The 26,947-nt window shown below is 50.0% G+C and overlaps 1 protein-coding gene across 6 annotated transcripts; it reads left to right on the top strand.

Annotated features, from left to right (window-relative positions):
• The first annotated feature begins 11 nt into the window (after positions 1 to 11).
• Positions 12 to 26,678, top strand: CYB5RL (cytochrome b5 reductase like). Of its 6 annotated transcripts, none has more exons than XM_024739242.1 (7): positions 12 to 123; positions 5,427 to 5,702; positions 6,599 to 6,747; positions 9,473 to 9,560; positions 12,951 to 13,055; positions 17,611 to 17,751; positions 21,577 to 26,678. In XM_024739242.1, the coding sequence occupies exons 2-7, from the start codon at positions 5,511 to 5,513 to the stop codon at positions 21,778 to 21,780; spliced, it is 879 nt and encodes a 292-aa protein (XP_024595010.1). In that variant the 5' UTR covers positions 12 to 123; positions 5,427 to 5,510; the 3' UTR covers positions 21,781 to 26,678. The 6 variants fall into 6 exon arrangements, with proteins under 6 accessions (XP_024595010.1, XP_024595007.1, XP_024595011.1 ...); XM_024739239.1 differs by having other exon boundaries at positions 13 to 123; positions 17,548 to 17,751; XM_024739240.1 differs by having other exon boundaries at positions 70 to 119; positions 17,548 to 17,751.
• Positions 26,679 to 26,947: the final 269 nt, after the last annotated feature.

Below are 26,947 nucleotides of genomic sequence, written 5' to 3'. Positions count from 1 at the left end.
GAGTGGCAGCCACTTTAACCAATCATCGTCAGGGCATCCTCGTCTTGCCCCACCCTGCAGGCCGTCGGCAATTTCCCACAGGTGGAACCCTGCCTGCCTCCCCGGGGAAGCGCAGGAGGGTAGGTGAGTGGTTGTGATGGGCAGGGGGACTAGGAGAAGAGAGTCAGGACTTCGAGCCTGAACTCGGGACAGCCTTGATCGCTTAACGAGCAATTGGAGCTTGGGCAGGGCACTTCCTTCTGAGCCTTAAAGTCACTCGCTGTAAAAATAGCGATAGAAACGCCTAAACTAGCGCCTAAACTAGCTTGGGCAGGGCACTTCCTTCTGAGCCTTAAAGTCACTCGCTGTAAAAATAGCGATAGAAACGCCTAAACTAGCGCCTAAACTAGCTTGGGCAGGGCACTTCCTTCGGTACGCCGTAAATTTCCGCTGTAAAAATAGCGATAGAAACGCCTAAACTAGCGCCTAAACTAGCTCAGCACCCGGCGCGCGGTGGGTACGCCGTAAATTTCCTTGCCTCTCCAGCCCTTCTCACGCGGAGCCTGAGCGTGGCCCTTGCACCACGCCGGCGCCGCACCGACCGCGCTGCACTGCACGCCTCCTCCCAAGCGCCCAAAGTGAGTTCCTTTCCTCGGAATGTCGCGTTTCGCCTCCTGGAAGCAGGGCCAGAGCGGCGGAGGTGTACCTTGCTCCTTGCGCAGCACGTATTTATCAAATGCCCACTGAGTGTCAGGCAGTGCTGAGCATCGGGTTTACACCGGTGAATAAAACAGATGTGCGATGTAGAGCGTACAGTTTAGTGGGAGATGCAGACAGAAAGCAAGTAAAGTAAATAAATAGCAGTTTCAACACACACACACATACTTCATATGCCTTTTCCCCCAGTTATTTTTCTTTTCAGTATTTAACACTAACATAACATGTTTTCTATTTTGATCTTATTTAATCACGCTCTCACTGGAATATAAGATCCATGAGTGCAAGGGATTTTGTTTCTTCACTGCTGTGAAACCTGCTCCTAGACCAGTGCCTGGCACATAGTAAATATATGTTTAATGAATGAATACATAATAATGTGATGAATAAGCAAATAGGGTACCTTCTAGAGAATGAGAAGGGGGTGGTTCAGGGAGGGCTCTGAGGGCAGGTGACCTTGAAGCAAGGCCTGAGGGTGAGGAGTGTTATCCAGGCAGAGGCAACAACATGTCAAGGCCTGGCTTCTTAGACTGAAAAGGTAGAGGCTGAGAGAAGATGTGAACCTGGTCTTTAAAATTCATGACTGACGTGGCCAGCTTCTCTACTAATTTCCAAAATACTAGGGAGAGTGGGATTAGTAAAACATGGAGAAAGTAAATTTACGGCAAAGAAGGCTAAATAACCCTCACACTGTACAGCAGTTTACAGTTAATAGGGCTCCTTCACTTACCTCACTTTATCTCTGAAATACCTTTTGGGAGTAAGAAGTCAGCATACAGAGGGAATCAGATCTCATTCACTCTTAATACAAACCTGGTACATAACATGCAAGAAAAATGGGTTGACCTGATGTGACACCACCAAGCTAGGCTGCAAGCTCTGTGAAGGTAGAGCCCCTGTTTTATTAACCTCTGCTGTATCCCAGCACCTAGCACTGTGCCTGGCTCCCAGACCTTATATGTAAACTGAGTTCTCACCACTCACCTGAGCCTTCCATATGCCAGGCCTGTGCTTGGTGGTAGAATACAGAAAGAATAAGATACCTGCTTGCCCTCAAGGGGTTCTCAACCTGCTAAACCTTCCTGAAATCATAGAACCAGCAGTAGAACCAGGTTTTCTTTCCTCTAAAGAGCAGCCTTTCCTCTGTGAGAGAAAGATTTATTGCACACAGAGGAACTACCCTTCTAAAACCAATGATAGTAAGTGGTAAGAGAATTTGGACAAGTTCTGATCAGAAGAACATTGGGCTCCACACAAGGAGATTGGATTGTATCTTGTAGGCAGTGGGGAGCTATCGAAGCTTGCTAAGCAGGGGACTGTTGTGATCAGAGCTGGTGGGAGGTGTGCTGATTGATGGTGTAGGGGGAGACTGGAAGCACATCGTTTGGGCCCATGGGAAGCTCCAGTGTAAATGGGTGTGGAAAGCAGGAAAAGTGGGAAAGATCTTAAAGGTTAGGGCTCCTGGGAAGTGATTGGTAACCAAGAAACAGGACTTCACTGTCTTCTAGTAGGTGTGGTGGTTTGCTCCTCTGCTTTTGCACAGACTTGGCGCACACCTTGATTCTAGCACTTTATGCACGAATGAAGCTACTGCCCTTGGGAAGCTCCAGGGTGCCCATAAAATTCCGTGGCAGTTTGGCAAGTTGGGTCCCTGTTGTGTGCCAGCCCAGTGCCAGGCACTGGGAATTGGAGATGAAGACACTCTCCTCCGCCCTCTAGAGCAAGAAATCCAGGGAGAAAGAGCAGCCTGGAGTCTTAAGAGACCAAGTATGTGCACTAACTTTACCACTCCTGCTTCCTGGCCTCAGTTTTCTCCATTGTGAAATGAGGAAGAGCATGGCCTACTTATGTACAGCTGTCGAGAGGACTGAGTGAGACAGTGCATCTATCTTATCCCGGTTCTTATCTGTTTAGTGGATGACTCCTCCAGGACAGAGATGAGTGTCAGTCACCTCTGTGTCCCAGCACCTCATTCAGCAGCCCCTGCGCAGTAAGTGTCTAAGAGGCAGGAATGAATAGGAGGAAATCAAAGACTGGAGCTTTTATTGTTTTAATTTTATTTATTTATATTTTTAAATTAATTAATTTATTTATTTTTGGCTGCATTGGGTCTTCATTGCTGCACACAGACTTACTGCGGCGAGCGGGGGCTACTCGTCGCTGCCGTGTGCAGGCTTCTCATTGAGGTGGCTTCTCTTGTTGCAGAGCACCAGCTCTAGGCGCATGGGCTTCAGTAGTTGTGGCACGCGGGCTCAGTAGTTGTGGCTCACGGGCTCTAGAGTGCAGGCTCAGTAGTTGTGGTGCACAGGCTTAGTTGCTCTGCAGCATGTGGGATCTTCCCCAACCTGGGCTCGAACTCGTGTCCCCTGCGTTGGCAGGTGGCTTCTTAACCACTGCACCACCAGGGAAGTCCAAGACTGGAGCTTTTAGAGGAATGATATTTACATCAAATAATGCTCTGGGACATCAGACTTCCCCTAAGTTCTGTTCTCAGACAAGAGGGAGAGAAGACCCTCTTTTACTTTGATTTGCCTGTGGATTTTTAAAAAATATTTATTTATTTATTTGACTGCACCGGGTCTTAGTTGCGGCACGCGGGATCTTCATAGCTGCATGTGGGATCTTCATTGCAGTGTGCGGGATCTTTAGTTGTGGCATGGGGGATCTTTTAGTTGCAGCATGCAGGATCTAGTTCCCTGACCAGGGATTGAACCCGGGCCCCCTGAATTGGGAGCACAGAATCTTAGCAGCTGGACCACCAGGGAAGTCCCTGCCTGTGGAATTTTCAATGAATAGTTTCCTTACAGGTGAGATGACCAAGTCTATTTCTATATAAACTGTATAGTTCCACATATGAAGGCAGAGAACCTTGATAAATCCCAAACTGCCCTCACAAAAACATCTCAAAATAAATCATAACCATTTAAATTTTCCCCCCTGATCTTTCTTTCAGACAATGTTTACCTAATGGCCCTGAAACCAAGCTCCTTTCCTTCTTCCTTTCATATAACATCCATATTTTTAAATGTACACTGTGCTAGTTCATAAAATGAATAAAAAACAGGTCTCTGCCCTCAAGGAGTTCACAGTCTCAAAAGAAGAGAAAACCACGTAAACATGTAATTTCTGAACAGTGTGAAATGCTATAGGGTAGAGATTCATTCACTGGAAGAGCATTTATTGAGCACCTACAGTGACCAGGGCTGGACCAAGTGCAGTGAGTGCTGCAGGAAGCAGGAAGCCAAGCAGGCCTTCAGAGGCTCCAGCCTGTTCTCTTCCTCTACCCACTCATCCCTCCCTTGTTGTCAGTTACCCAGAGCTCCATCTCTAGACTCAGGTACCTAGACCTATTTAATCCAACTGGCAGCTGGATTTTGCCCTTGGATGTCCCACAGGCACTCAGTGTACCTCAAACTGAACTTAACCATTTCCCCCACTTCCTCTTTCCCCTAAAACTCAACTTCTCTTGGACCCACTATCCACCCACGGATCCAAGCCAGACACCTGGATGTCCCTTCAACCCCTCTATCCCCCTCACCTGCTCACCTCACATCCATCAGTCTCTGTGTCCTGTTAACTACTGCTTCAGGATTTCTCTAATTGACCGCTGTCCTCTCATCCTCCCTGAAGCTCCCCTGGTCCAGGTCCTCATTACCTCTCACCTGGACCATCATGACTTCCTCCTCCTCCTGTTTTCCTGTGATTGAAGAGCAATATGTTCTGAGACCAGACAGAGCAGAGTTAAAGTCCCAGTGCCATCATCTGGGGACCTTTGTCACCCTGGGTAAGTTATTAAACCTCTCCAGACCCCAGTTTTCCCATCCATAAAATGACACCTCCAGGACTGGCCTTGTTGTAAAGATTAAATGAGATGCAACAATTTGATAGGTGACTCACCAACAGTGGTGAGTGAAAGAAACCAGACACAGAAGAATGCATTCATATGATTCTGTTTAAAGGTAGAAACTAAGCAAACCTGATAAATAGTGGATAGGGTTGCAAATAAAGGTGGCACTAAGGAAAAACAAGGGAATGATTATATCAAAAGTCAGGGTGGGGCTTCCCTGGTGGCGCAGTGGTTGAGAGTCCGCCTGCCGATGCAGGGGACACGGATTCGTGCCCCAGTCTGGGAGGATCCCACATGCCGCGGAGCGGCTGGGCCCGTGAGCCATGGCCACTGAGCCTGTGTGTCCGGAGCCTGTGCTCCGCAACAGGAGAGGCCACAACAGTGAGAGGCCTGTGTACCAAAAAAAAAAAAAAAAACGGGTGGTGGTAATGGGGAGCAGGGGTGTGATCAGGGAGGAACACAAATGTGTGGCTTCTGGGATGCCAGCAAGTTTCTTTCTACTTGAGTGAGAGGTGCTTACGAAAGGGTTCTTTTATTTATTTTTATTTATAATTTATCTGTAATTTATTTTTATAACTTTTATAAATATTAAGTTGTACATAAATGTTGTACTTCATCATTTAAAATATTTTAAAAATTCAATGAGATTTTCTATGTAATCTTAATCCAGCAGTCCTCAGAGCACACGAAGAGGTCAAGAAACCATGGTTGCCCGTTCTGATCACTGTGCCCTGTCTCCCTCCCTCCCCCACCAGGCAGCAGATCCCAGGATTGATTCATCCCTGTCCCCAGTGCTCACACAGAGCTTGGCACCTGAAGGCCTCAGGGAGAATGAGCGGAATAGAGGTGACCAGAGTGTAACCACATGTTTTCCCTCTCCCAGGCTGGCAAGGGAGGAGGACCTGGGCCTACTCTGGGAAGAGCACCCAGTTGCCCACACCTCCTGCCTGACAAAGGCCCACTGACAATGGACAAGGGGGAGGAAGACGACGATGAGGAAGCCTGGCTGCAGCTTCGGCCAGTGGAGCCCTTGCCCTCCCAGTGCTGCGGCAGTGGCTGCTCACCCTGCGTGTTCGACCTCTACCAGCGAGACCTAGCAAGTTGGGAGGCAGCCCGAGCCAGCAAGGACAGGAGCCTGCTGAGTGGAGAAGAGACACAGGTGAGGGGGAGCAGCGTCCACCTGGCCTCAGCCCTGTGCAGTGTACCTGCTCGCGGAAGCTTCCTCTGACTCTGTACAGCAGAGAGAAAAGAGTGAGCTTAATGGAAGCAGACTGACCCAGGTTCAAAGCCTGGCCTTGAGCTGGTGAATGGGGCATGGGGCAGGTGGCGAGGGGAGGTCCCAGGAGTGAATTGGGTGTGGGCATTTTACAGGAGAGGGAGATCTGTGAGTCGTGGCATTCAGAGAAGGCTTCCCGGAGGAGGTAGAGGTGGGGTGGAATATTAAGGACAGTGGCCTGAGACTTGGGAGACATGAATTTGAGTCCCTGCTCATGGTGCGACCTTGTACAAATAAGTCACTAGCACTCAGGCCTCAGTTTCCCCACATATAAAATAAGGACGTTGGATTAGATCATCCATTAGGTCCCATCAATTTCTAAATTGTGCAAATCTGGATTTTAGCAGGTTTGAAGGATGGGTAGGTCTTTCATACGTTGGAGGTGAGTGTTCTGGATAGAGGGCGCAGCTTGAGCAAATAAAGATTCACAGGTAGGAAGCCACAAGGTATTCTTGGGGGTACAGAGAAAAGTCTGGTGTCTGATGCCTGGGAGATAAAATGAGACTTGGGGCCCATCCACAGGGCCCTTGAGTGTCCAGTTAAGGACCTTGCACTTTATCCTGGGGCTGAGGGGAGCCATACAAGGCTTCAGAGCAGGGTGAGCTCAATGTAAAGTGTTCTGGCATTCTTAGAGCCAGAAAGGGAAGTAAGGTGGGACTACGCTATTACAGAGAAAACTTATTGGCCTTGATAGCCTCTCCTTGTGGGGAGGATGCCCATGGATGCTTGCATGTCTCTTGAGTCCCAGCTTCTAGCTGTTGAATCTTTTCCCGTTGCAGAGCTGTCCCTCCAAGCTGAGCCCAGAGACCTTCCTAGCCTTCTGCATCAGTGCCACGGACAGACTCACTAAGGACACCTACCTTGTCCGGTTTGCATTACCTGGGAACAGCCGGCTCGGCTTGCGGCCTGGCCAGCACCTCATCCTACGGTACACTCAGGTAGTGGGAGGACCCAGGCTTTGCAGCCCTGCTCTGCCATTTGCTAGCTGTGTGGTCTAGGGCAACTTGCTTAACCTTCCTTAAACCTCCATTTGTCATCTTCAGAATAAACATAGTAATACATGACTCAGAGGGCTCTTGGAATTGAACTAGATAATGCATTTTCATAATAAATAATAATAACAGTAACAGCAAACACTTTTTTAGCACTTAGTATCCAAGGCACAGTTCTGTGTGCTCATATGTATAAGCTCATTCATCCCTCACAAAATCCTGTGTGGTAGACACCATTGTCATGCCCCAGAGGAAACTGAAGTCAGAGAGGTTTAGTAACTTCCCCAAGATCACACAGTTAGGAAATGTTGGAGCCAGGATTTGAAAGCAAGCAGTGTGGCTCCAGAGCTTGTGGTATTAACCTCATATGATTAGCACCAGTTGATAGAGAAGACACTGTTGTTGAAAATAAGGGAGTTTCCCAGTATCACACAGCTAATAAGGATTCAAACCCAAACAGCCCGCCTCCTGAGTTACACCCTTCATTCCTCTGAACTTCCCTCTTCCTTCCAGCTTACTTTTGTACTCTTCTCCCACCTTGATCCCCACCTCCACCTACACAGGCAGGACCCTTTGGGACCTCCAGATGGAGGTGACTGCCAGGCAGTTGACTCTCTGGGTCTGAAGCTCAGCAGAGAAATCTGAGCTGCAGATGTGGATCTGGGAATCATCCAGGTATATTGTTATGGATGGCATTTGGGAGCATGTGGGGCATGGAAAGAAGGAGGGAGGTAGGACCGAACCCTGGCAACTCCAGCATTTATGGTGTTGGCAAGAGGAGGCAGAGCCATCAAAGGAGACGGAAAGTCTAGCCAGTACTTGCCTCGCACTGACCCCTGGTGTTTGTGCCCAGCTTGTTCTGGCCTGTGGCCTGGCTGACGGTCCTTAAAGGTCACTGTTCCAGTGGACAAGAGGGGCCACAGGACAGGTCACAGCCCCAAGCAACCCTCCATCCATAAGTCAGGGATGCCCAGAACTACCTGCCTCTAGTCTGGCCCCTCTCTGTCACTCCAGTGACATTCCTAACACATGCAGCTGACCACATCCCTCCTCATTCAGCCCCCTTCTGGTACTCCACAGTGTCTCCCCAGTGACACTGTAACCCAAGGCCCCAGCCTCCTTGCCCAGCAAGTTCTTCTCCACACCCCCCCAACCACCCCCATATGTGCCCCTTGTTCCAGCCCCGAGGTCCACTCGCCAGTTCCTGGCTTGCCCTACATTATCCTACCTCTAAGCCTTTGCCCAGGCTGTTCCCTCTGCCTGGAATTACTTTACTTCCTGCCCATTGTTACCTGTTAGTGGCCTGCTTGTCCTTTAAGACCTTCTGAGGTTCCCTAGGTGAGAGTGCCTGTCACTTTTACCCCTGTCATAGCAAATGTCACAGTGCCCTTTGCATCCGAGCCATGCCATATGTTCTGTTTGTTATTTCCTTGTTTTTTCTGTAAGCATTTATTGAATATTTCTGCCCAACTTTTGATACATTGGGACAGGCCTTTTTAATCTTTGCATACCTCAAAGAAGAAAATTTTGTACATAGTAGGGCTCAAGAGAGGAGTGCTTAGGTGCTCCAGGGAAGCTCTGAGTAGTGATAAGGAACCCAGACCTGGAGGCAGACACAGCTACAGATGAATTCTAGCTGTGTGACCTCAGGCAGGTGACATCCCTTCTCTAAGCCTTGGTTTCCTCATTTTGGTTATTGTTTGAAATAAATGAGATACTGCATATAGTATACTTGGTGCATCATAGGCATTTACTACAACATGGCTGCTCTTATTATTACTCACGATCGTGCTCCTGGCCCCCTTGTTGATAACCCTGGAGGGGATTCATGCATGGGGTCAGGCTTTGGACTAGGGCACCCTTGAGGATCCTTTCACTTCTGATGCTCCTGGCATGCGGTCGTGTTTGATAAATGTTAAACGCTTGTTAAATATAGTTATTTTTATCTTGATCATTCTGTGGTCGAGGAGAGGTCAGGAAAAACCCCAGTGATGTCCTAAAATAGCTCACATCATCAGTGTACTTTTTTTTTTTAATTTATTTTGGCTGCGTTGGGTCTTCATTGCTGTGCGCGGCCTTTCTCTAGTTGCAGTGAGCGGGGGCTACTCTTTGTTGCGGTGCGCGGGCTGCTCATTGCGGTGGCTTCTCTTGTTGTGGAGCACGGGCTCTAGGCGCGCGGGCTTCAGTAGTTGTGGCTCGCAGGCTCTAGAGCACAGGCTCAGTAGCTGTGGTGCACTGGCTTAGTTGCTCCGTGGCATGCGGGATCTTCCCAGACCAGGGCTTGAACCCGTGTCCCCTGCGTTGGCAGGGGGATTCTTAACCACTGCGCCACCAGGGAAGCCCATCAGTGTACTTTTTGAAGCACTTTTTCATCTGTGACCCCTGTGGAGCTACACAGCAGGGGCATAGACAGTTGTCCCCATTTTACAGAAGGGGCAGCTGAGGGTTTAAATGACCTGCCCAGGGTCTCACAGCCAGCACGTGGCAGTGGGGGGAGCCCAGTGCTCTTTTCTTCTGCTCCATCTTGCCTGCCCCTCAATGAGGACCACTGGGGATGACTGGGCCCCCACCTTCACTTTCACCAGCCTGGCACAGATTCGGTACTCTAAGGGTTTGTTGAATAACTGGCTGACTGCCTGACTGAGTGCTTCTCTTTCCCAGAGGGATAGTAGATGGCTTAGAAATTCAGAGAGCCTATACGCCCATCAGCCCTGCCAACGCAAAAGGATACTTTGAAGTTTTAATCAAGGTGAGCCAACTCACACGGATGCTCTAAGAGGCTGTGGACTGGACCTCCATTTGCCAGCTTGGTCAGGGTGGGGCACTGCCCTGTGACATGGGAAAAGCCAGCGCTCACATGGGAGGAGGCTGGCTTAAGGGAAGAGCAAGGACAATGAAAGAGACCTTTTCTCATCTCCTCTCCTGGGGAAAGGAGGCTACTGGTCCACCAACAGAGGGCATGTTCCTGATAGATTTTATGGAAAACAGGCTTGGACTGAGAAAAGTAAAGCTGTTCCTCCTCACCTTCTTCCCTATTGATGAAGTGTAAGCACTGAGCCGGGAAAAGGGGAACCAAGTCATGTGCACCTACTGTGTGCTGGGCACGGGTGTCCAGGGAGAGTCAGACACGGTGCCCGCCCTCAGACAGGGGCCAGACTGGGACAGTACAAGGTGGTAGATGCTGTGACAGGAGGCCCCAACCCAACTCAGGGCAGCTGGGGCTGCAGGGAAGGTGAGCTGGGCTTCCCAGAGGAAGCTGTGTGTCTGAGCTGTATGTTTAAGCTCAGAAGTGGGAAGGAAGCTCTGAGAGCTGTATCGGCACGTACAGTGGCAAAGGAGGCATGATTTGGGGAACTGTTAGTCATTTGTCCTGGAACACTTTTGTAGGCAAAAGATGGGACATGGAGGACCTTGGGGGCCAAAGTAACATGAAATCATCTCGCAGGTGGGTTGGCAGGGGTCGGGGCATTTGAGTTGGGCCTTGAGGGAGGAATACAAGTTAGCAGTGGCATTCCAGGGGGACGGATAACCGAAGGCAGGGAGGGGTGAAATAGAGCAGGGTCTTCTGGGAACTGTACCCAATCTGAGTGGCGGGAGGAGAGTTGCTTGTAGGGGCAGCCGAGATGGGTGGGGAAATTGGCAGAGATGAGATGAACAAAGTGGGCTGGATGCAAAATATCCCAGAGACCCAAGGAATAGGCAATAAATATATAAGACGTCATGAAGGTCCAATTATGTGCAAAAACAATTAGGTTGAACTGCGTGAAATTACTGACATGCTAACATTTTCGACTCACAGAAACAGCAGTTTCCTATGGGTCAGCCTAATACATAGCTCTAGATCATTTCCCAAACGGAATCATAGGGGACACCTATATTTAGGAATAGTTTTCACATCCTTTGTCTCCCTTGTAGGACAGGAATTATCCCCATTTCACTGATAAGCAAACTGAGGCCCCAGGAGGGCCTGAGGCTCCCCAGGTAGTAAGAAGTACAGCTGGAAGGTGAGCCCTGGCCTTCTGACTCCAGGTCCCCAGCACCGTCTCTGGCTCCCAACCATCCCCGCCTGCCTTCAGAGCTGGAGTATTTATTCCCTCACACATAAGCTTGGATGGGATCCCTTTTCCACGCAACTGTTTGTCTGGGAGATTCCACAAATCCTCTCCAAATGGCCTGCTTCCCCAAGCTGCTTGTCTGGATGTGTTGCTATTGAAAGGGTAAGCCTGGAGACAGTTCTTCAGGGCAGCTGGATTTCTCCCAGCTGCAAGGCTGATTTTCTCCTTCGTTTACCGGAAAGCCTCTCTTTAGAGAGATGCTTAATTATCCCTAAGCCGCTGGCTGGGAAGATCTGGAAATGTCTTTGCAAATTGGGAAGGCAGGCGGGTTTTGTAAGGTTTACCCTCCCATGTAGATGGAAAGGAGGAGCTCTCATTTCTCTGGCACCTTCTGGGCACCAGGTACTGCTTCTAGCTCTTTATTTTAATTATCTCGTTTCAACCTCATAATCACCCTGCAGAGTAGATCATATTCTCCCCATTTTACAGATGAAGAAACTGAAGCCCAGAGAGATGATGTCATTGTCCCAAGGTCCCTGGGGTGATATGATCTCAAGTGGAAGAACAAGTTCAGTGTCAGTTCTGTTTAACAAGTGTGTATTGAGCATTTACTCTGTGCCAGGCTCCATGTGGGTGCCAGAGGCACAGAAAAATCCTTCCTTTCTCCTTGAGTGCTATCTGTGCCATAGGGCCCCTAAGGCCACCCCTGGGGCTGTGCCTCCCCGAGACTGGGGCCGCAAAACAAGGTGTGCGCTGAAATACAGCCTCCAGCAACTTAGGAGAAAAACTGTAGCCTCCTCCCCAGACCTCTTCAGGTAAGCGGAAGACTTCCCTTGCTTTATGCATGTGGTGCCCCAGGAAGGCAGGGATGGTACCAGAAGTAGCTGTGGGTGCTCAAAAGCATGTCTGGTGACCAAAGCCCAGTCTCTCCTTCAAGCCTGGTTATAATTTCTCCAGACACCCTTCCTGGGCTGTCTTACCCCTGACCATACCACACCTGATGCCCAGAATTCTCTCTGCCCTCCTTCCCACATCCCCAGTGAGTTTGAGTCTACCCAGCCTTCAAGGTCCAGCTTAGCTTTCCCCTCCAGGAAGCTGTCCTCGATCCCACTCCATTGGAAGTGACTGCACCTCCTCAGGGCTCTCCTAGCACTTCATCCTTCTCACGGGGGGTTGGGTGGTCTCTACCTTTTATATGTCTGAGACTTAGGTCCCTCTTAGATTGTGAGCTCCTTAAAGGGAGGGCCTGAATCTGGGTTCATTCATTCATTCATTCATTCATTCAGATGTTTAAGTCCTTTCCATGACTCAGGCACTGGCTGCCTCCATGGAGCTTAAGGTCCAGCTGTCTCCCCTGCAGCCCCAGCCTGGTGCCTGACAGGGTCAGGGCAGTGTGCACTTCCCCCATGGAAGAATCCCCTCCACAATCTTCACTTTTTTCATCCAGCCAGAAGACAGTGCAGGGATATGCAGAGATTGCAAATGAGGCGGACTCCAGCCCATAAATATATTTGGTCTTGGCCTGCACAGTGTTTTAAAATTTTGAATTAATTGCCAACATTTCAAAAATGGGAAAATTTTCACAAAAATATGGATTTCCTGCCCCTCTTAGAGAGTCAGAAGATCTGGCATCGCTGGCCCCACGGACTGTGTACTGGAATTTGCAGAGTGGTTTCCTCCTTTAGAAAGAGTATTCACTCACCAATTTACTGTAGTCCCCACCACTCACTCTTGTCTCCCTGATGCTGAGACTGTTAGTTGCCATCAATCATCTCATACCCAGTTCTTCACTCAGTTATGTTACCCACATGGCCATTGTAGTTATTTGGTTTGAGACCTCTGTAGTTAAGGCCGTAGGTCTTATGGATTCTCATCCCAGTCTTACCATTTACCTTCTGTGTAAGCTTCTTGGCCTCATCTGAAAACAGGGAACGACAGTACCAACTTCATGGATAATTAGGATTAAATGACACAACACGTGTAAAGCACTGGGAGTGCAGGAAGGGCTCCACTTTCGAGGCTGATGTGGTTTGTATTGGCAACATGTGCCTGTCTTAATGAGGTCTCCCTTCGTTTCCTCCCAGTGCTACCAGACAGGGCTGATGTCCCAGTATGTGGAGTCCTGGAAAGCAGGAGACACGGCTTTCTGGCGAGGACCTTTCGGAGGCTTCTTCTATAAACCAAACCAGGTCAGTGCCCGCACTGAGTCCTCAGGAGACCCCTCCCAGCTTAGCTTCCAGGAATGTGGTTCTCATGTTTCAGGCCATAGAATCTCACTGTGCCATTCTTCTTGAGCCCAAACCTAATCCCAAGAGTATCCTTGGGGTTGGACATGGGAGGAGGTGGGAATAGGCACTAAGAAACAAAACTGCCTGCCCATGTTCCAGAACCATCCTTGCCTGCCCATTGCTTGGAAAAATTCAGACTATGAGCTAGGTATTTAGGGTCCTTATGCCATCTGACTCTCAGATATCTTTCCAGTTTCACGTTCCATTGACAAGACTATGAGACCACTCCCTAAATACACCCTGTGTCTCACTGCTTGGGAACCCCCTGCTTCCCAACCCAAAGGCTCTTCCCCTCATCTTCACGGCATGTTCACATCCTCCCCTGACATTCCCAGGAAGAATCAGTAATTTCTCATCGGTTGGTGCATATCTGGAAAGCAGTTTGACAGTATGCACTGGGAGTCTTAGGAATCTTCACACCCTTGACCCAGTGCTTCCACTTCTGAAGTCTGTCCTATGGAAAGAATCCAAAATGCTGCCTCTTGCACATGTTCATTGCGGCTTTATCTATAATAGCAAGAAGTTGGAGACAACTGAACATCCAACAACAGAACAGTTAAGTACACTGGGTTACAGATACGTGATAGACTATTATTTTGGATTTTAAAATTATGTTTATAAATGACGTTAATGCTTAAGCTGTAAGATCAAGTGACAAACACTAGGTAAACTGAATATACAATGTTAGGAAACTAAGTTAAATTGCACAGAAAATATATATATTTTTTTAAAGAATTCCTTTTCTTTCTTCCTTCCTTCCTTCCTTCCTTCCCTCCCTCCCTCCCTCCCTCCTCCCTTCCTTCTTTCCTTCCTTCCTCACCGCATGGCATGTGGGATCTTAGTTCCCTGACCAGGGATTGAACCCAGGCCCCCTGTGGTGGAAGTGCAGAGTCTTAACCACTGGACCACCAGGGAAGTCCCCAGAAAAAATATTTTTTTAAAAAAAGCAATAAAGTGTTAGCAGCTCTGGGTAGTGGAATTATGGGTGATTTTTATTTTCTTCATTATGTTTTCCAAATTATCCATAATGAGTACCTGTTACCTTTATAATTAGGAAAACAAAGCAAAACAAAAACAATGGAAAAGAACAAATCATTTTTCCTCTCCATTCTTTTTTTTTAATTGAAGTACAGTTGATTTACAATGCTGTGTTAGTTTCAAGTGTACAGCAAAGTGATTCAGTTATACATACATATATATGTACACACACACACACACACACACACACACACACACACATATACATCTATTCTTTTTCAGATTCTTTTCCCTTATAGGTTATTACAAAGTATTGAGTATAGTTCCCTGTGCTATACAGCAGGTCCTTGTTGGTTATCTGTTTTATATACGGTAGTGTATATATGTTAATCCCAAACTCCTAATTTATCCCTCTTCTCCCTTCCCCTTTGGTAACCATAAGTTTTTTTTCTATGTCTGTGGGTCCATTCTTTTTGTTTTATTTAAAAATAGCTATTATTGGTATTTTCCTTACTACAAATGCAGTACCTGTTCATTACCAAAAAAAAATTCAGCAGATATAAAGAAGCTAAAAGAGACTTCCCTGGTGGTCCAGTGGTTAAGACTCTTCACTTCCACTGGCAGGGGGCACAGGTTCGATCCCTGGTCGGGGATGTTCCACATGCTGCCTGGCAGAGGCAAAATAAATTTTTTAAATAAAAAAAAATAAATAAAGAAGCTAAAAGAAGAAATCAAGAATACCTGCAGGCCATCTTCCTGGACATACCTTGGCATACCTTACTACCTTGGCATCCACAGACCCCACTGGAAAGCCCTGCACTTCCTGTCTGGGAGGGTGTAGGGCCCAGCCATGAGGCAAAAGACATGGTGTGTCACACATGAACACCTGGCTGCTGAAACTGTGGCTACGGCTTGGCTCTGCTCCTGTGAGGATGCTGGGATGCAGCCCAGTCTTGCCACTCTGCAGCCATCTTCAATAGTTCCCTGTGCTATACAGCAGGTCCTTGTTGGTTATCTGTTTTATATACGGTAGTGTATATATGTTAATCCCAAACTCCTAATTTATCCCTCTTCTCCCTTCCCCTTTGGTAACCATAAGTTTTTTTTCTATGTCTGTGGGTCCATTCTTTTTGTTTTATTTAAAAATAGCTATTATTGGTATTTTCCTTACTACAAATGCAGTACCTGTTCATTACCAAAAAAAAATTCAGCAGATATAAAGAAGCTAAAAGAGACTTCCCTGGTGGTCCAGTGGTTAAGACTCTTTACTTCCACTGGCAGGGGGCACGGGTTCGATCCCTGGTCGGGGATGTTCCGCATGCTGCCTGGTACAGGCAAAATAAATTTTTTAAATAAAAAAAAAATAAAGAAGCTAAAAGAAGAAATCAAGAATACCTGCAGGCCATCTTCCTGGACATACCTTGGCATACCTTACTACCTTGGCATCCACAGACCCCACTGGAAAGCCCTGTACTTCCTGTCTGGGAGGGTGTAGGGCCCAGCCATGAGGCAAAAGACATGGTGTGTCACACATGAACACCTGGCTGCTGAAACTGTGGCTACGGCTTGGCTCTGCTCCTGTGAGGATGCTGGGATGCAGCCCAGTCTTGCCACTCTGCAGCCATCTTCAATGCAGATGGATCACGTCAGCCCTGAGACATTCCACAGACTATCATAGGTATTCACCCAGGGCCAGGCCAGTGCTGGACCCTGGGGGCTCAGAGGTGGGTCAGATGAGTCCTGTCCTCCAGAAGCTCACAGTCTGATGGGGAGACAGGCCCACAAATAAATGACAACAACACAGTGTGACAAGTGTGAAGAGAGATGCACAGAGGGCTGTGGGAACACAGGAAGGACCCCTCACCTGCCCCTGGCTCAGAGAGGGCTCCCCAGAGGAGAGCCTGAGCAGTGATGGGAGAAAGGGGGAGCATGGCACACCCCGTGACTGGGAGGCTGGGAGAGCATGAACACAGGACAGGATGATGGGCTAGCAGTAGGGCTCAGTGAGGGAAGGAATCTAATTGTATTAAGCCCCATGCTCCATACCAGGCACTTGATTATTTTTTAAATTTTATTTTAGAATTTATTTTATTTTATGTATTCGGTTTTTTTGGCTGCATTGGGTCTTTGTTGCTGCACGTGGGCTTTCTCTCTAGTTGCGGTGAGCGGAGGCTACTCTTCGTTGCACTGTGGTGGCTTCTCTTGTTGCGGAGCATGGGCTCTGGGTGCGCGGGCCTCCGTAGTTGCGGCATGCGGGCTCAGCAGTTGCAGCTCGTGGGCACTAGAGCACAGGCTCAGTAGTTGTGACGCACGGGCTTAGTTGCTCCGCGACATGTGGGATCCTCCTGGACCAGGGATCGAACCTGTGTCCCCTGCACTGGAAGGCAGATTCTTAACCACTGCACCACCAGGGAAGTCCCATACCGGGCACTTTATGTCATCTCTTTAATCCTCATGACAGTTCTGAGATAGGTGCTATTCTGGGGAGGTGCTGTTATTTTCTTACCAGTGAAGAAACCAAGGCTCAGAGAGGTGAAAGAACGTGCCCAGATCGCGTGACTGGGGGTTTTCCTGCAGGTCTGCCAGACTCCTGATAGTCCAGGAAGCATTCCATGCAGTAGTGTGGTGTGCAGTGGCTGTCACTAAAGCTGGTGAACACTCAGACTGCGCACAGGGGCCTAATCTCTAGAAGGATGTCGGTGAATACCTCACTGTGCGGGTCAGGCACTAACCTTCTAGGCACTGATCTTAAAGAGGCCTAGAGCCAGGAAACAGGTTTGGTGATGGGGAGCTGATGGAACAGGTGCCTCTGGGGAGCTCACTTTGATTGCCTGGCTCTCTGTGCCAGGCACTGAGGTATAGTATCTCATTTAGTCCAGAGATGAGCAGGCTCAGGGTCCAAGCCAGGGGCCTCCGATCTCTGCAGGGTTGCCCTGGGGCAGAGGAAGCAGCCTGGAGGGCAGGGCTGGGATGGCAGTGGGAGAGCAAAGCTTTGGTGGGAACAGGTGTCAGCTCAGTGTCAGGTGGGAAGCCTTCCCTGGCAAGGGGAGTCAGTCTGTAATGGAGCAGACTTCCTTGGGAGGTAGTGGACTACCTATCAGCAGAAGTATGTAAGCAGAATCCCGAGGGGATGCTTTAGAAGGCAGCCAAGCCACTTGCAGGATGACTGCACCATCAGGTTCCCTTTCAGCCTCCAGATTCCATGATTTCTGTTCCATAGACCTCATAAGCTGTAGCCTTTCACAGGCAAGGATGGTTTTCTGGAGGAGGTAGAGAGGCGAACTCAGATGGGTGGGACACCCAGGGAGGGCAGTGCCATCCAGTTCAGACAAGCCCAAGAAAAGCCCCCGTACTGGATGGCTGGGGTCAGACCCCTTCCCAGCCCACCCCTGTCATATACCGTCCTGTTCGCTAGTATGGTGAGCTCCTCATGCTGGCTGCTGGCACTGGCCTGGCCCCCATGGTGCCCATCCTGCAGAGCATCACAGACAATGCAGAGGATGAGACCTTCATCACCCTGGTCGGCTGCTTCAAGACCTTTGAGGGCATCTACCTGAAAACCTTCCTCCGGGAGCAGGCTCGTTTCTGGAATGTCCGCACCTTCTTTGTACTCAGCCAGGTGAGCCCAGGGGGATGATTTCCTTCCCTGATTGAGACTCTGCTGTCCCCTGCACCTGTCTTGAGGACATGCTGTGGGCTCTCTGCCCTGTGCCGTAATAGTCATCCCTGCCACTGGTGGAACCCCCAGTGTGTGCCTGGCAAGGAAGGCAGGTGTTGCCGTGTTCATTATGCAGATGAGGAAACTGACGCTCAGAGGTGAAGGCACCAGCTGGTGTCGTGCTGCCAGACAGGGTGAAGCCAGGATACGAACCCGAGACTGTCTGCTTCCAGAGCGCCAGCTCTCACCCACCATGGTTTGCTGCCTGCCATCCACCCTCTGGCATCCTCTGTTGTATGGGCGGGGGGCCTGGTTGTAGAATCAGTGGGCCAGGCACAGACGTCCTCTGGCTGTGATAGCTCCTTGAGGCAGGGACCATGTGTCTGGATCACCACGCTTTCAGTGCTTTGCACAGCACCAGGCATGGAGTAGGCACTCACCCGGGCAATGGCTGGTGGAGTAAACCGGGTCCAGTTCACTGCATTTGTTAGGGTCTTTTCCACATCACCTTGTTCCCACCTGGGAACAAAGCTGCTTTCAAATCCTCCAAGTTACAGCCACTCTAGCTGGAAGCAGCTTTGCCTCCTGAGCCCTCTTCCCTCTGGTTCCCCACCCCCTCCATTCATTCAAGCCACCCCTCTGGGCCCTCCCCACAGGGCCGCAGTGTGGAGGGCTGTCTTGCCCCTTACCTCAAGCCAGGCCCTCAGCTATCTTTGTTCACTGGCCTTCGCCTAGTCTGTAGCTTTATTTCTCTTTCCTGCACGCCCTGGGTTGAGGTTCCCTGCTGGTGCCTCCCCTCCATTCTCTTGGTCAGGGTCCGCCTCATTACCCTGTACTTTGGAGCACCCTTGTCATCAGTTTCCTCTTGAGACAGCTTTAGAGTGTCCCTAAAGACTTACATGATCCTCGACATTGTGGCTGGGTAGGGGAGGGTATCAGGAAACCAGAGGTCCTGAGGTCTCCGGGGCCAGAGTCCACAGGCCTGTGCACGGGGCAGAACGTTCTGTGGCGTGAACACCGAGAGGGTCGTGCTTGGTGACCATTAGCAGCGACAGCAGTGCCCAAGGTCAAGGATGAAGCAGAGGGCTAAGGTACAGCCGAGGGGAGAGGGGCGAGGGAAGGGCCACTCCTGCCGGGAGCACGCTCAGCCCTGCCTAAGAGCTGGTCGGGGAAGGTGGCAGGAAGGCAGGCACCTGGCAGAATTGCCCTGGCGGTTGGCCAGCCTTCCTTTCCCCCACCACGTTCCAGGTGCCAGGGATTTAAAAACGAAAATGGAACGTCCCTGGCGGTCCAGTGGTTAAGATTCTGTGCTTCCACTGCAGGGGACGGGGGTTCGGTGCCTGGTCAGGGAACTAAGATCCCACATGCCACACAGGGCGGCCAAAAATAAATTTTTTAATAAATAAAAATAAAAATGAAGATGACCTCTTACTGCCCTCCAGGTGCTCATCTATATATGTGGAGACAGCCACGGAGATGGCTGACAAGGGCTCCCCTTCATCAAGCACTTTCTCTGTGCCTAGCACTGTTCTAAGCTCTTCATGTGTACTCACTCATTTAATCCCCACCACCATCTTAGGAGGTTTTACTGCCATCATGGCCTTTTAATAGATGTGGAACCTGAGACACAGAGAGGTTAAGAACCTTGCCCAAGGTAACACAGCAAGTTGGTGGCGAGGCCATGCTCTTATTGCTTGTCAGTGTAAGACAGCACAGGGATAGGTGCTGTGGAGGGTGTTCAGGGCGCTGGAGGCAAGCAGAGAGGGCTTCACAGAGGAGATGGCATTGGAGCCCGGGCTTGAGGGCAGAGTTAAAGTTCACAAGCAATAGGGGACCTTCTACCCTGGGCTGGGGCTTTGATGAGGCCAGTGCCCTGCGGTTGGGCAGGCGAGTGGGCTGGCTGTCAATAGCTGGGGAAGGTGAGGGATGGTGGAGTGAGAGGTGCCTCCTGCCTGTCCATGCTTCCTCCACTCTGGGTGCTGCCTGGGCCATAGCGACAGCATCATCAAGGATCTCCCTGCTCCAGCCACTCCTTGATGATTTGTCCTTCATCCTGCAGCCAGAAGGGCAGCTCTGACCACATCACTGCCCTGCTTCCTGTCCTTCCCTAGCTCCCCACCGCTCTCAAGGCTATGTGCCAGCCCTCCATGGTCTCGCCTTCCGGCCCACTCCGGCTGCATGCTGCGTTCTGGTGTCACTGGTCTGCCTGTGGTTGCAAGTGCTCTGTGCTTTTCTGGCTCCTGGGTCTCTGCTCATATGGTTCCCCCTGCCAGGCACACTTCTTCCCACTTCTTCACCTAACGCCCACTCATCCCTCGCATCTCTCTGCTAAGGTGTAATTCCATCCTGGGAACTTTCCCTGAGCCTCCAGGCTGGTGTAGATGTTTCTGCTGTCACGGCCCAGGCTCTGCTTCCTAGCACCCACCCCACTGCATCATCATTGTTTATGGGTCCCCTCCCCACTTGAGCAGCAACCAGACCCCATGCATCTCTGGGTGCACAGTCAAGGTCAGCCGCACTGAACCTAACTGGCCTAGGGGGATCGGGCATTGGGAAGGAGGGGCAAGGCCAACGGGCCCTACTCGTTCCTGCCCTCGAGGGCCCATTGGGCAGGTCAGAGCGCGAAGGGCACGCGAGAAGACGCAGAGCATCAGAGAGTGTCCCCGGTCAGCAGCACAGCACTGCCCCCAGAGGCCCTCGGGGTCTGATGAGCTCTGTGAGTGCGCCTGAGATTTGAGGCCTGCATTCATGGAGCCTCTCTCAGCGCTTCCCCACCCGCTGTGCTCATCTCAGTAGCTCAGGGAGGTCATGGCTCCTCACCAGAAAATGGTGGCAAAGCTTGGATTCCAACCCCAACCCCTCTCTCTCCATCCTGTCTCGCTGCTTGGCCCCAGGAACCAGAAGTTCATCTCAATAGGGTCTGCAGAGGTGATAGTCCTGTTCTGTTGCGGGTTCTGTTTTGTTTTGGACGCTGGTTACATGATTTCTTCTCTTTGTTAAAATTCTCCAAACTATATAAACTTTACGATTTTTATACATATGTTATACTCCAATAAAATGTTTACTTAAAAGATATTCTTCCAAGTAGTGGAGATTTTCTTCTGTGGCCCTGGGAATGAAAGCCACAAGCTAAGTCTAGAGAGGCAGAAAGAGAAGGAGCCTGGGGCATTGCACACCCCCAGAATACTACCTCTAGCCTTTTCATGTGAGAGAAATAAACCCTTCTCTTGGTTAGGGCACTGCAGCCCGGGATCTCTGATACACACAGCCAGATGGGGCCAGGAACCCTGTCTGTTTAGGGCAGCTGCCGTATCCCCATTGCCTAGCACCGGGCCAGGCACAGAGTCACTCAGTAAACATTTGTTAACTCAACAAGCTAATTGAAATCTTAAATGAACAAAAGTTATGCTCCGAGGGTGATGGTGATGGATAACCTTGGAAAGATGCTTGGAGACCCACAGTCATGGTGAGAAAACATTCCCCCCAGAGTGACAGGTGCAGTGGCCCCAGGTTCTGGTCCTGCTGCTGCCCCTGTGTCATTGTGTGCCCTGAGAGGCATCCCTCCTCCCTGTGCATCAGCTGTTGTGGAGGATAACTACCTACCCACAGGCTTCTGTGAGGGTGATTTGAGTCGCAGTGTGAGGAAGTGCCTGGCCCGTGGTGGGGTTGGGTGAAGGTTGGCTTCCCACCCCCTCTGCCTCAGTGTCCTTGTTGGCCAGAGAGGAGCTGACCATGTGAACTCTGAGGACCCCCAGTAGTCACCCCCACTGTTTCTCATCCTCCCAGGAGAACTCCCTAGAGCAGCTTCCCTGGAGTTACCGGGACAAGACCCACTTTGGCCGCCTGGGCCAGGACCTGATTGAAGAGCTGGTCGGCTCCTGTCGGAGAAAGCCGTTTGCATTGGTCTGTGGCTCAGCTGAGTTTACCAAGGACGTGGCCGGGTACTTGCTGAGCGCAGGCCTGGCCGAGGACTCCTACTTCCTCTTCTAGGCCTGGCCTCCCTTCTAAAGCTCAGGCCAGGGGCCTGGCACTGGGATGCAGGAAGGGACACAGACTGGAATCCAAAGACATGAATGGAAGACTGCTGCTAACTCTCCAGGTGACCTGGGACAAATGTCTTTACCTCTGCACACCTCCGTTTCTCATCCACCCCACGCGGTTCCTGACTCCCTCAAGCAGCCATCCTACTGGGAGGAGGGAGATGGAGCTGTAGGAACCTTGGGGAGGAGAGTATCGGGCCGGGAGTCAGGGAGGACTCCCTGGAGGGAGCCAGGTCCTGGCTGGGTAGGAGTTGGCAGGCGAAGGACTAGCAGGGGCTTTCCTGGTTCCTCAGCTTCAAGGGTTTGAGAGGGACTCCCACTGGGCCCTGCCCTGTAATGCCTGTGCCAAAGCCTGCTTTCCCTGGAGATGTGTGTCTCTTGTGACCTCAGGGCTGGCTCAGATGCGGTGCTCACTGGTTAGGGAATGACCATAGCGGAGGCTAGAGGAGGCACTTGCTGTATGTACCTCCAGTGCCGTGAGCCTGACACAATGAAGGTCGTGGGTTCTGCGACCTGAGCATGTCTCAGAACAAGGTGGGGCCCTAGATTACCTTTATTTTGGCACCAGGTCTTTTGTGCTGCAAAAGGCTTCACTCTCAGTCTCCTTTTCCTGGCTCAAGAGCCCAGCCCAGAGTCCTTTCCCCAGCAAAAGAGCCGTGAAAGCAAATGCCCCTCCCTCCTGCAGGCAGCCAGCTCAGCCATGCCTTCAGCTGCAGCGCCCTGGTGATGGTTGCTATGGAGATCTAAAGATAGAGCCAGAGTCCGGAGACCTGGGTCCTTCTCCCTGCTCTGCCCACTGAGCTGCTGCTGTTTCTGAGGCTCCCCCACCCCCAGACCCCACCCCCTCCATCCTTCATGGGGCATGCCCTCCGCAGGGAACTTAGCAATCCTGGACAGCACACCGCAGTTCATGAGTTCTGCTTTCTGTAGCCTGGGCTCCAGTATGCTGCACCAGCTCAGGCTGGCTACAGGCAGTCCCAGAGTTGGAATATTAAGCCGTGGAATCTCAGAATCAAAGAACCATAGAATCGTAGAGTTGGAATTTTGCAGTCATAGAATCACAGCCCTCATCATATCAGAGGTTAAAGCTCAGGACTCCAAAAAGCATCCCATCTACCAGACTCATTGTATCAATGGGGAAACCAAGGCCCAGCTAGGCCACGTGACCTGCCCAAGGTAAAACAGCTCATGGCAAGGCCAGTGTCAGAAGCCAGGTCTCTAATGTCAGCTCTGTCCTCAGTGTTCTGTACCAGTGATTTTTAAACTGGGCTCTGCAGGACACTACAGTTCCTGGCATGACAGCAGTGAAGGAATGGCCAGGTGGGATCTCCAGGCCCCCTCCTGACCAGAACAGTTTTGTTTTTATCCCATTTATACCTTGGAGCTTGGAGTCATTTTCATTTGTGAAACAGGGTTTTCCTGCACTGCCCAAAAAGTTGCAACAAATCTCCTTGCTGTGCCATGTTCAGTAAATAATTATGGCAAGCAGTTGGGGGATGGTGCCAAAGGTTTGAAACCAAGTTTCACAGACAGAATTCCATGGTCAAATAGATGTGGGGAATACTGCATGTGACCTTCACTGGGAATCACGTGCACACCAGCATATTAAAGACTCTGAAAAGTCCAGTGGTGAAGAAACGTTTTCCATTTTGTTTAACCCAGAGTTTCCTAAGCTTATTTAATTAGAGAACACTTTGAGACCAGCATTCCATGGACTACTTCAGGAAATGCTGGTCTGTTGCAAAGCCTCTTTTCAGCATAGCATAATCAGTGGGGAGGCCCTTCCCTGAGAGGCAGAGGTCCCGAGCAGGAACTGTGATTTCATTCGGCCTCTCCTGTGACTTGAGCAAGGCACTTTCTTTCTCAGGGCCCCTGAATCTATGCATCTTCCTCCACCCTTTCTCCTCCCTCAGTACGTCCTATTGATTATACTCACAAATACTCCTGGAGGGCCTCTTAGGAGCCAGTCTCTTAGGCACTGAGGGAAGAACAATGAACAAGGTGGGTACGGTTCTGGGAGGCTCCATTGGGGAGCTTATAGTCCGACAAGGAAGGCAGAAATTAAAGTTGTAATTCTAAAGGGATGAGTGTGCTAAAAAGGGAAGTATGGAGCGCTAGGAGAATGGATGGCAATGCTCTAGCCTGGCCTAGGGGAGGCCAGGACGCACCACTGCACTGAGGGTAGAGGCCTCTCACTCATAGTTAGGGGTGGTAGGTGGTCCCCACTTAGGGAGTGAGGGGTCTGGGGCAGTTCTTGTATGTCTGTCTTTTCCCTGTGGTAACCAACAGCCCCTCTTACCCTAGAATGTGTCACCCTCCCCTTCCCCTCACTCTGTGTGGGATCTGTGCGGTCTAGATGCTGGTGGGGTTCCGTATGGGACATTGGTGAAGACCCAGCCACGCCCTGGGTGCCAAGTTGCCAAAGGGCTCATACCATCCGGAAACTTGAGAGCTCATGGCTGGGTCCTGTGCCTCAAAAGATGATAAGTGAGTCCAAGAAGGGGACTAGGTGGAGTGTGTGAGCATGAACCTCTTTGAATCAGGGTGAGCTGGCCCATTCCTCCCATCTCTCCTGGTGATGCTGTCAGGGTGTTGGTGGCAAAATCAATGGTTGCCTTGGTTCCGCCCTCATCATGTTTTGCCTGCAGCATTCCCATCCTCAGCCTCCAACCTCCGGCCTCTCCCCTACACCCCCTTTCACACTGTGGCCAGACCCATTTTTTTTAATTGTAGTGATAACACTGTGTTGGCCAAAAAGTTCATACGGGTTTTTCCGTAAGATGTCATGGAAAGCCGGGAACGAACTTTGTGGCCAACCCAATACTTCACATGAGATCTAAGTGTAGGATAGTTGTTGAGTGTGAGGCCAGTGTTGCAGCTCTCCAGAGCTTATTCAGACTGCTTCTTCTAACACGCAGATCTGAGCCTATCACTCCCTTGCTTAAATCCTTCAGTGGCGCCCTGCTGCCCTCAGGGTACAGCATCGTGGCTCTGCTTACCTCTCCAGGCTCATTTTGTCTTACTACCCCTCCCCTCAACTCTTATGTTCCAAGCACGTTCTCTTGCGTCCTTCAGTCCCTTCACATCTGCTGCTCCCTCTGCCTGGGCCAGCCTTCCACCCTCCCGTCTTCCACTCGCCTAAGCCTCCTTGTCTTTAGAGGACTTAGCTTAGTGTCATTGCCTCTCGGAAGCCTTGCCTGCCTCTATACTCCAGGCTGGATTACTGAGCAGAGTCTTGTGCGTTCTTCTGTTGCTGCACCCCTCAAGCGGTCTCTTATGCATGTGAGCACATCAGGGGTCGTCCCTGTTCATTGTGTCCCCAGCGTGGAAGGGTGCTCAGTGCATCCTGGATGTCAAACACCTGAATGATAAACAGCTAACATTTCATGGAGTCCTTTACAGGTTGCAGAAGGCTTTTCACCTACATTGAAGCATGCAGTCGTCACCAAAATGCACGCTATTTTATTACCCCAATTTACTGATGAGGAAACTGAGCTTCTGAGACATTAAACAATTCTCCAAGGTCACGCAGGGGTACGTGCTGCAATTGTTATAAAGGCTGTATGTGACACGAGGGTGCACCAGGAGACGTGTTTAAAGACTTTCACTGCTGTACTGTTTGAAACCGCAAAGAATGGAAACTACCTAGATGTTCATCGGTAAGAAAATGGAGAAATGCACTGTTCTGTGTAGACTCACAGTGGAATACCATACAACAGTTAAAGTGAGTAAACTAGATTTACATGTATCAACATAGACTAAGTCCTAAAAACATAATGATTGAGTGAAAACCAAATTGTAAAAGGAAAGGTACAGTAAGATAGCCATATTTGGAAAGTTTAAAAACACAAAATAATACCGAATGCTCAGGAAGGAGATTCACCAACTTCAAGGATAGTGGTGACCTCTGACAGAGAGAAGGGAGGGAGATGGGATGGGATGAGGGCTTTTATCTGTGTCACTTTACTATGTAAATATTTGAAATGAATACAGCAAAGTATGATCATCTGGTAAATCTGGGTGATGGGTTCACCGTTGTCTGCTTTATCAATGTTCTATCTTTTTCTGTGTTTGAAATAGTTCCATAATTAGAGATTTGTTAAAATAAGGTTAAATATTCCTGGTCAAAGTACTTCAGAAACTAGAGACTTGAAAACATTCATTCCTTCTCTCCCACCTCAGGATAGGCTGTGCCCTTTTATGCCTCCAAGCTTTTCAGTCTTTCATTTGAAACTACGGCGAGTACCTACCGTGCGCCCTCATTAGTCACAACAGTCAATGGTATAAACCGTGCCCAGCACCCATAGCTACATGCTGTTCCCTCTGCTTGTCCCTCTTCTATTCCTTGTAAACTCAAACCAGAGTGACTTCCCAGACACCACAGTTTTGGACTTTTTGTTTTGTTTTATTGTGTTTTGTTTTCGTTTTTTAAGTGAGGCAGACCTAGGTTCAAATCTCTTAGTGATTCTGTAGGTATACAGGGCAAGTAACTTGGCCTCTCTGGGCCTCAGTTTACTTACTCATCTATAAAGTGGAGATGGTACCACCGTCTCCCAGGACTGTGTGAGGATGAGGGAAACGTATGTGATGCCCAAGCACAGTACCTGGCCCGGAGCGAGTGTGAGAACCAGCCCCCTTCCTCTCCTCTCCCTGGAGGCCCTCCCCAGCAGTGCCTGGTTCATGCTGCTCTCTGGACGACAGCACTTGTTCTCGAACTTTTCACTGTCAAGAACTCCCTTTTTTGGACTTCCCTGGTGGTGCAGGGGTTAAGAATCCTCCTGCCAATGCAGGGGACATGGGTTTGAGCCCTGGTCCGGGAAGATCTCACATGCCACAGAGCAGCTAAGCCCGTGCGCCACAACTACTGAGCCTGCGCTCTAGAGCCCGCGAGCCACAAATACTGAAGCCCACGTGCCTGGAGCCCATGCTCTACAACAAGAGACGCCACCGCAATGAGAAGCTCATGCACCGCAACGAAGAGCAGTCCCCGCTCGCCGCAACTAGAGAAAGCCCGCGTGCAGCAACGAAGACCCAATGCAGCCAAATAAATAAATAAAAAGAAATAAATTTATTTTTTTTAAAAAAACTCCCTTTTTAATTATTTTCCCCATGCTTTG

The sequence above is a fragment of the Neophocaena asiaeorientalis genome, unplaced genomic scaffold, assembly GCF_003031525.2.
Source record: "Neophocaena asiaeorientalis asiaeorientalis breed wild unplaced genomic scaffold, Neophocaena_asiaeorientalis_V1.1 scaffold138, whole genome shotgun sequence".
Taxonomy (NCBI): domain Eukaryota; kingdom Metazoa; phylum Chordata; class Mammalia; order Artiodactyla; family Phocoenidae; genus Neophocaena; species Neophocaena asiaeorientalis.
The sequence above is the reverse complement of the archived record's forward strand: the minus strand, read 5'-3'. Positions and strand labels throughout refer to the sequence as shown.